Source organism: Stegastes partitus, unplaced genomic scaffold (assembly GCF_000690725.1).
Source record: "Stegastes partitus isolate 25-593 unplaced genomic scaffold, Stegastes_partitus-1.0.2 Scaffold962, whole genome shotgun sequence".
Taxonomy (NCBI): domain Eukaryota; kingdom Metazoa; phylum Chordata; class Actinopteri; family Pomacentridae; genus Stegastes; species Stegastes partitus.
In genome coordinates, this window is record NW_007578693.1 from 117154 (window position 1) to 127380 (window position 10227).

The 10227-nt window shown below is 41.1% G+C and overlaps 1 protein-coding gene across 2 annotated transcripts; it reads left to right on the plus strand.

The window, feature by feature from the left end:
* The first annotated feature begins 1310 nt into the window (after nucleotides 1–1310).
* On the plus strand, nucleotides 1311–7639 carry LOC103366644 (60S ribosomal protein L22). 2 transcript variants are annotated; one of them, XM_008294418.1, is made up of 4 exons: nucleotides 1311–1378; nucleotides 2009–2119; nucleotides 2524–2648; nucleotides 7443–7639. In XM_008294418.1, exons 1-4 carry the CDS (start codon nucleotides 1367–1369, stop codon nucleotides 7585–7587), a joined length of 393 nt encoding a protein of 130 aa, XP_008292640.1. In that variant the 5' UTR covers nucleotides 1311–1366; the 3' UTR covers nucleotides 7588–7639. The 2 variants fall into 2 exon arrangements, with proteins under 2 accessions (XP_008292640.1, XP_008292641.1); XM_008294419.1 differs by having other exon boundaries at nucleotides 2012–2119.
* Nucleotides 7640–10227: the final 2588 nt, after the last annotated feature.

A 10227-nucleotide genomic window follows, 5' to 3' on the forward strand; every position in this document is an offset into this window, starting at 1 on the left:
ATGTGGTTCTGTGGGTGATTGTGTGTGCGTGGGGGCAAGTACGTGGTTTTATATGTGCGTGTTTTGTTTTTGTTTGTTTTATGTTTTTAAATTTGGAAAGCACTTTGAGCTACATCTTGGTATGAAAAGTGCTCTATAAATAAAGATTATTATTATTATTATTATTATTATAATTCTACAATTTCATTTAGCAGACGCTTGTATCCAAAGCGACGTATATGTGAGTTGTGCCACTGCTGTAAACCGTTAAGGAGTGTATTCAAACTGATTTCAAAATAAAAGTGATTTTTCCAATGAATGGCGATTCACCTTCATTGAGTTAGTTATTAGCAGATGAAGTGCCTTCTGTATTTGTTATAACTATTTATCTGCCAGATCATCAGATCATCACAGTATACATACATACATACATACATACATCATCTATACACCACTTAATCCTCACTAGGGTCATGGGGGGCTGGAGTCTATCCCAGCTGACTCAGGGTGAAGGCAGGGGACACCCTGGACAGGTCGCCAGTCTATCGCAGGACATACATACATATCACAGTAAAAAATTCAACCACAATTAACTTTTGCAAACTGTGTCTTCAGGCTTAAACTAAATTGGAGGTATTGAATAATAGGATTCAGGGTTTTGTTTCCATTTGTCAACCTTAGTCCCTTTAACTGGAAACACATATTCGAAGGGGTTTCATGCATTAGAATGTCCAGTATTACTTTCAAATGTCACTCAGTCACTAATATTGAGTCTGGCCGCCCCTGACACGCATCAGTGCTTTAAGACATGGTGGCATTCTGTCCACCAGCTTGTTGATGGTATCAGTGGTCAGGACGTCCCACTCTTCAGTCAGAATTGGTTTCAATTGGGTAACTGGGACTCAGTATGGAATCATTGCACCTGGTCAGAAGTGATTACTGATTTGTATAAATAGAAATAAAAAGAGGAATGCGTCTGAAAAGAAAAATCATTCCAACTTTATGGGCAACGGTGTATTACAGCAGGGTTGTACCATTGTAGACCACATGTACATATCAGTGAACCTGCAAAATTTCAGGACTGTAGCTACATTATTTCTCAAGTTACGGCCATTTGAACATTGCTCCACTGACTGTCACGAAGGCAGCATCACAAAAATCGACATCACCGCATGACTCTGTAGGATATTATAACCACATTTTAAAAAATAGTCAAATTGAAGATGAATTGAGACAGAATGACCATATTCGAATAACGTGGAGGGGAGGAAAAAATAAATCAAAATAGTGAATCGATCCAAGATCAACGCATTCGATCGATGACTCGGCGTTTGACTTCTTTACGCATGCGCAGACCTCGCTCTTCCTTTCTGCTCGCTTTTCCGTCATGGCGCCTATTGTAAGTAATATCACGCTGTTGAAAATGCCGTAAAACTGCCTGTTTTCCCCTGTGAACGCCGCAGAAAATGAGTGCGATTGAAAGACGGTCTTGTTACAGACGTCTAGGTCGAAACGCAGCGTTTGGGTTTGTTTTTTAAGCGCTTTTTTATGATCATAAGGACGGCAGGATGTTTTTCTGTGGCCTATGGCGGCTAGTTAGCTAACGCTGGTTCAGGTAGAGAGAAGCTCGCCTCGTTAGCTCTGCCAGCGATGTCTGCACGATACTTGGACTAATTTTATTTTTAAGGGATGTAGTTGTAGAAGAAGTTAATATCTAAGGGGATTAAATAATTGTTTGGTAGTTCCGAACACTGAACATCAACGTTAGCTAGCTTGGACGTTAGCCGAGCTCATGTTCGATCATGTTCGTGTTTGCTTCGCTAACTGAAAAACAACGACCCACAGCATGAAGCTTATAAAGAGTAAAGTCGTGTAGCACATTTCTCATCGAGTTTCTAGACAATCTGCAAAAGAACTCTTGCTAAAAACACATTGCTGCCGAAATCAAAGAGTACTTTTTTCCAGTAAAGGACACGTGAAACTGCTGATTTCTCTGTCCGATCAGATACATGTTTTTATCTTTCACTAGCAGAAGAAGCAGAACACCGGCAAAGGTGGTAAGAAGAAGAAGCAGGTCCTGAAGTTCACACTGGACTGCACCCATCCTGTTGAAGATGGCATTATGGATGCTGCCAACTTTGTAAGTCTACCTCATGAGTTAATAATAATTTAGCACAAATTCAATGCAATCAAAGTTAAACCACACAGAAATGAGTCTGACTTCCTGCATGTGTCATTTGTTTAGAGATTTGTCACCTGATTATATATAATATGGACAGGAAATAAGATCCAGCTGGTCTGGCCATAACGTGTGAAATGTGGAGATATTGTTTTGTGGGCTACCTAAGGGTGAAATGCCATTTGAGTGTTTTGTGCTGCAAACCAATTTCCCCACGGGCACAAATAAACGTGCATCCATCTAATTAGGCATCCTGTGTGCGGTATCCTGTTGCCTTTTGTTAGTTTAAACTTGTGATTTGGCACATATTCACGCTGAGCATTAAGCTGCTCGTGTGATAATTCTGCAAACATGTTGTTTTACAGGAGCAGTTTCTACAAGAGCGCATCAAGGTGAACGGGAAAGCTGGCAACCTCGGCGGCGGTGTCGTCTCCATCGAGAGGAGCAAAAGCAAGATCACAGTTTCCTCCGAGGTGCCCTTCTCCAAAAGGTAAAATAATAGCCACCATTTTTTCCTTTTTAAAAAAAAAAAAAAAAAAGTGTGTAAATCAGAGGACACTCACAAGCTTCGTCCAAAAGTTCTGAGAATTGCTGCCAGTTTGGAGGGAACCGATGCATTCAGTATCCCACAACAGACTTGTACTGACAACCATATGTAGCTAATGTCCACTGGTATTGGGATGCAATCTGTATCTAAACTGTCAAGATTAAGAAAAACACATTAATGCAGATGCAATTAAAGCCCAACACAATGTAATGAGTGTGAGCGCTGCCCAATGAGCAACGTTTTCATCATCAGCGATATGAACACGCTCCTTTATTACAGCAGCCATGTTTTCAATTTTTACATATCGTTTACTTCCTAATGGGCATCAGTAGCTGTAGCTCACTGAGGGAAAAGCATGAGCCATGTGTCTTCTCCATTTCAGCTTCAGTAACTCTGTGGTTAATCGCATGTTTCATTGAAGAAAGTTGTAAATGTGCGCTTACACCTGGCTTCGCGTAGCTGCACTTTCTCAACTTGGCGTGGAACATTTAGACGTTTTGAAATGGTGCTCCAAGTTAATTTGCTTGAAACCAGAATGCGGTTGTTTGCGTGTGAAACACTAAAGGTTGGATCCGTGGAGGACTATTTCAAAATTTGTCTTGAAATTTCCTACACTCTTTTTTCACCTAGACTAGCGGTCGGCAACCCGCGGCTCTTTCATCCCTCTGCTGCGGCTCCTTGTGGCTTTGGGGAAAAAAAGAGCGTTTAATTTAAATGTATTTTATTTTATTTTGTTCGTTTTTAAAATGTAATTCTAAATTCAAAGATTATGGTGATCTTATAATATTAAAATAAAACACATTTAATTTTTTGTCACTCAAAATATGCGTCACAACCGCCGATGAGCGACACCCACCTGCACACACAGTGTTGCCAACTTGGTGATGCAACTTTTTTTTTTGTCTAAAGCGACTCGAGACAAATCTAGTGACTCTTTCTGGTGTTACTGGAAACTTTTCTGGTGTTTTTGGAGACTCTGACGTGAAAACACGTATTGCTCTGCAGTTACTGTCCTCAGCGAGCAGCGGTGCTGCCGTGAGCTCCTCCCGTCCCAAAGCGCTCACAGGCGGTCAGCAGTCTGGTCAGCAGTCCCAGCTGCAGTCAGCAGGACAACCAGACGTCATTTTTACTTTGCTGCAGGTGGATGATTTAAGATGGGCTTTTTATTTCATAAATACGAGGAGGACTCAAATAGACATTGAGTATTTTGTTTGAAAGTAACCTTCAACCCAGCGTCTTTTTTTTCGTAGTTCAAAATGTTTTTGTTGCAGAAATAAAAATTTGTTTTCTCTGTAGCAGTTCGTTGATTTCATAAATGCAACAGACTAGTTTTTTTTTTTTATACATAGCATAACGGTAAAAACGATACATGCAGTGTTATCTTCATTTTAGATGTCAGAAGGGTTTTGTGGCTCCTGGTGTTTCTGTGGGAAACGGGTCCAAATGGCTCTTTGAGTGTTTAAGGTTGCTAAACCCTGACCTAGACCAACCACTGTCTGCTCGCTCGCCTCTTCTCTAACGTATTGGTATTGACTGTGTCTTGTTTGTGACACCGCTATGTTTCTGTTGTTTGCTTTTTGTTTGTTCAGAACTCGATCTGTTTTTACTGTCGGTGCGCATCACGCTACCTGGCCTGATGCTGCAATAGCCAAACTCGCGTCACCATGCCAGTCTGCAGTGTTGTCAGATGAGTGGCAGCTTTCCTGCTTTTAGTGATAAAACACAAATATGTGAAAAGGATGCATGTGTATAGTGTAGTGTCAAATTAGTCTATGCCAGCCCAATGCTTATTTACTGTCCTACAGTACTCGAGCCATTCAGAGGGCCATTAAAACTGGCAGCAGTAGTAGAGGTTAGTAGAGATCTGAGCAGGTTTCCATCTTGTGTAAGAATAATGGTGCTGTTTTGATTATTTTTATGAACTGGGGTTATTGGCTGCATTGTCATGTAATTTCTAGTTGCCATGTGAGCCACAGTAAAAGTTCGATGAGCCACACGAGGCCTGCGAGCTGTGCGTTGAGTACCACTGATTAAATTAACAACCGGCGAGGACGATGCTACCAAATGATCAGGCTGACAACCGCACTCTTGGTGCTCATGTGCGTTGTGTATTGAGATTGCTTGACCAGGCAAAAGGCGACTTCATTTTTATTTAGCCACTGTCATGTTTTGCAAAAGACTGAAAACGGTGGAACAAGACAGTTCATAAAGTGGCCTAAATCCAAGTGACGGCATGCATTATATTAGCAACGTAAACTGACAGAAGTTGCCCAAAACAATCACCAAACAATAGCCAAGCAGCAATGGGCTCAGCCAGTTGCAGATATGTTTGTCCGTTATCCCAACCCTGGTGTGTTTCACATTTAACTGGAAAATACGAAGCAATGCTGCTTTTAAAACAGACACGAATATACAAATATGAGCAAGTTGAAGTTTGAGATGTTTAATTTTCGTGAGTATTACGATTCGTGTCCAAATGACAGAACCTTCAGATGGGTTCACGCAATTTGTATGTATGTATGCATGTATTTATTTATTTATTTTATTGAGCTCTTACAAATGACACGACAGGAGAGTTTACACAAACATACAAGACACAAGACAAATATCAAATCAGTTAGATGTGCAGCAATATATATAAGTATATTATTTAAGGAAGAAAGAAAATAAGGGAAAAAATATATGTATACATATATACACAAAATAATAATATATAGAGGAAAAAAATTAGAATAGAATAGAATGATCATATTGCCACCAAAGGAAGACAGAAGGCAAAACAACAGCAGTAGAAACAACACTAATGGTAGCACTTACAGTCATTCAAGTGATAATCAAAGCCATCACAAGACGGCAACGATGAAATCAATAATCACAACAGCAGTTATTATCATTATTACCATCATCACCATCACTATCATTACCTCAGCTGGGATAGACTCTAGCCCCCTGCCAGGACCAAGCGGCGCACATACAATGGATGGACGATCATTACCATCACTATTTTACCACTATAACAATTATAATAATTAATAACCTAGACCCAGCCATGCAGGGGCTACTTAAGCAGGCTCAAATAATTAGTTGAGGCGGGTGCCACACAGCAAACCAGACCGCCCACCCTCCACTCAATGCATCACCTGATTCACGCAATGTTAAAATGCTTCTTTTTAACAGAACTGAACAGCATCATGTTGCCTATCTGGCACTGACGAGATACATTTAAAATGTCATTTGCATATGATTTTAAAAAAATCTAATCTGATAACAAACTTTGACGTGAATTGAACATTCTGTCATTCATGTGTTTCTGTTTTAGGAGGTCCAACTGCTAACCTGGACCCCAAACACTTAATGCCTTCAGAAAAACAGAACCGATTGGGCGTTCATATGCAGTCAATTAAACAGAACATGAAATGAAATAAGACATAACTATGACAGATTACAGCTTAGATTCCCTGGTTCCATCTCTGATTATTTTCCTCTAAACTAACCTCCCAGTTGCCGCCTCTGTTCTCATGATGAGATAGATGCAGCGTTGCTTATCATACAAACGCAATCTTTGTTCTCGACCACAGAAGCTTTGCTTTGTGTAAAGAGAGACGTTTACGTGTGATTTGATCTGAGCTTCCCTTTGATCAGGCTGTGTGCTGATCCTAAACTTGTGCGGACGTTTGTTTTGTTTTTCCTTGAAGTCTTTTCTCTTGCAAAACTACTGTTGTCAGGAGGTGATTTTTCGAGACGTTTTCCGACGAAAGGCAACTGCGTCAGCTCTCGTCTCTGCTCGTCTCCTGGGTTTGAAGCGCTGCAGCTATTCTAACCTTAATTCCTTTTCGTTTGAATCACGTTGACGATTCTGTTGGTGCACCAGTAACCAGGCTGACCTCTGAAAGACAAACAGCTTCCAGTCTGAAGGCTGCAGGGGGACAGGGGACGAGAAAGCTGGGTTAACTGGTTTTAATGATGCAGCGTCACGATGCACTTTTTTGATCCATTTTTTGAAATGGTGTCAGACATCCCAGTTAAAGCCCTGGTACGGTTCCAAACACCTTCGGATTTTTTAAAAACCTTTTGTTTAATTTATGTAAGAAAAAAAAAAAAAGGAGGCTTCATTGCATTTTGTCCTTTTGGACCATTAGTCTGCACTACGAAGCAAGTTCAGCATAACCAGGACATGTTTGTGTGATCTGGCTTCACTAAACCTGACTCAGTGATCACACAACGCCGGATGTGAACTCGTTAGGCCAACCTAAGGGCTTCCAACCCAAACTGTGAGCACGTGCACACCAAGCAGGCAGCGTTGGCAGATGGCCCGACACTATAATTGGCCATATGGATATAGTTAAGTCACTTATTTAATATAATCTATTATAAACACAAGACACAGGCCCTTTATGCTGCTCACAAAAAGATGAATTTAAGGAATAATCAAGTAATAAAACTCATGGTGATGTTGAAAGAATGAATTCTGTAATTTTCTTACATTCAGTCTCATTCTTTTGTCACATAAGACCATTCTAGTTTTCTCCTTTTAGCTGCTAGCCTGACTGTCATATTTAAACCAGTAAGTAGGTCTACTGCAAATCTTACAAGCTCAACAAGGAGGCGAGTAGTGTTTGTGTGGGTAGTTATTTATTTTTGGGCTGAAAACAGTTTTCATGGATGCTGTGCATGTCTGTTTTGAAAGTGATTAATGTGTACGTGATCTGACGCTCCGCTCTGTGTCCTGTTTTGCAGATACTTGAAGTATCTGACCAAGAAGTACCTGAAGAAGAACAATCTCCGCGACTGGCTCCGCGTCGTCGCCAATACCAAGGAGAGCTACGAGCTTCGCTACTTCCAGATCAATCAGGATGAAGAGGAGGAGGAAGATGAAGACTAAATTGGCAATCGGTCTGATTTTGTACATTTAAATAAATGTTGTTTACAGTTAACATCTTGTCTCGAGGGATTTCTTAAAGGTTTCCTGTCTGCGTGTCAGAGGACATGCAGGTGAGCCGTCTCATCCGATGGCAGGTTAAGAGACGTTGCTGTGTTGACATTTGAATGGATTGTAGAGCGTCTAGCAGGTGAGGCTCAGCTGTAAAACATCACCCACAGTCTGTAAACTGTGCTGCAGTTCGGTCGGCCGACTTATGACCCAAGACGTCCGGCAAGACTGTTATTCAGTGAGGACACTCGTAGACAAAACTGCATGTTGACACCTGTGAAAAGCAGAATACATGCACACGACATTAAAACCACTGACAGGTACCTATTTTCTCGTTGCACTTGTCAGTAGATGTTCCGCGTTAGGCAGCTGACTTGAAAACAGGAAAAAGGCCTGTCCGGACCACCATGTTGGTGCCCAGACAAGGTGTTGATGGAGTTCACCTAGCACAGTTAGAGCTGAACATGTCCAAGTTATGAAATACCAGAACATATTTGACAATTACAAGATGCTTTATGTGAGATATAAAGAGTAAATTATACGTAAAAATATATAGATTTTTTTTTTTTTAAGGACTTTGCTTAGCTGGTGAAGAGATGGCAGCAGGATGCACAGGGACCAATATGTGGCTTATTTCACTTTCATGTACCGTATTACCTTACTACTTCAGTATCATTACTCCTTTTTACTGTTTTATTCTAGTCTTATTGTAACATCTTTTTTTATTTAGTAAAATCCTACTTGTATCACGCTGCTTTCCCTGGTCTGTAATCATAAAACCTAACTCTCAGTCTTGACAGTTTCTAGGAGCAAAGTTAGTTCAAAATGTAAGAAGTGTGGAACCACCAAGACGCTCCTTATAGCTGGTCATCCAGCTAAAATGAATAATGAAGCGAAACGGTCATGAGAGTCACTGTAACGGCGTCAGACGTCTTCTTCAGAGAACCTCCTGGAAGGACAAGCCTCTCCACAGCAGGAATCTGAAACCAGCAGAGGCAGCTCTCCTGGTGTCTGGTTCTGTTAGACCAGGGGTGTCGAACTCCGGTCCTCGAGNTGCTGCACATCAAATTAAACAGCAGAACCTGGGCTACAAGAATATATCAGCCATTTCTACATGCCCCAAACACAACTCAAACACCAACTAAATGAACTATCAAATACGGAAATCGATATAGCGCCACCAAGTTGACCCACTCGCCACATTTCTGACTCCAGCGCTTCGGTACTCTATGCAAAACGCACAAACAACCGCTCAAACGAAACCAGACAGTCCACAGATTCCAAACATATCCATCAAAGCTCTCTAAAATCAAAGCATCGGCGAGAAATAACCCAAAGAACAGCAGAAACCAGAACCGCTTCATCAACCTGTAGTTGTATAATTTCCCTTACCTCATCTGTTTTTCCATGAAAAGTTTATTTTGTCAGTAAATCCACACCGGAAACAGTTAGTACTACTTCCTGTGTTACACTGAAATCACTCCGGGTGTCTTTTGGAGGCTCCGTTAACTTTAGGGCGCTACCTAAGTGTGCATAGCTCAGCAAGCTGCTCGGCTACAAGATGGATGATTCTGATTGGCTGAAAGTGCTGTCAATCTCATTTTGGTGGCTATTGCTATATTCTATTGGCTCTAACGATTCGAAGGAGGGGTCAATCACTGAAATCGACCAATCCATGACGGAGATACAGCCCTGCGTCACCACAGCAGCTCCACAGCTGTCTGGTCAGCATCACGCACAGGACGCGTAGCACAGACAGCGGTCTGGTTGAATGTTCAAAAAACTGAAAAACTGCTGTATTTGCATGTATTGAACACCATTAGTGATATACAAGTGAAATATATAGTTTGTACATAAGAACATTCAGATGGTCACAAGTGTGGCAAAGTGTGCAAAAATGTCACCTCTCCTGACCTGTCTGGACTAAAACCTTTGCAATATTGTTCTGCTTCACTTTATCAGAGTCAGACTTTGCAGAGAGACTGTTCACATATAGTGCTACGATTTGGAAGAGGTTTAGAGCTGCTGACAAGACCAACAAAAAAGCGAACCCAAATGCACGACTCAAAAAACGTTCTCAAACTGATTTATTTACAAAAGTGTCAACAGAAATATCATTCAACAATAAAAAAAAACAAAACTCAAAGCGTCACTCTAACGAGGAGAAAAAAGAACCAAAAAATCACTCGATGAGGAAAAACTTAATCTTTCTAAACAAAGTAACAACTCAAACACTTGACTAGGAAAGAGGGTGAATGCAAAGTAGCAAACAAAATACAAAACCTGAAGGTAGTTTCCACAAGGGACATGAACGGGGAAATCCTGGACATGAAGAGGGCTAGAACGTGAAGCTTGACTCAATGACAAGACGAACTGGCACAGGACAAAGGGAGACGTAGACTATATATACACACACAAGGTAATGAGGAACAGGTGGAGACAATCAGGGCTGGGTAGACAATCAGACACAGGAAACACCGGGAGCGGGCAAGCTTCCTGAAACACGAGGGCAAAGAGGTTTCAAAATAAAAGCCACCAGACAATACAAATACAAGACAAAAAATTAAATAAAACCTAACACCTGGTACGAGA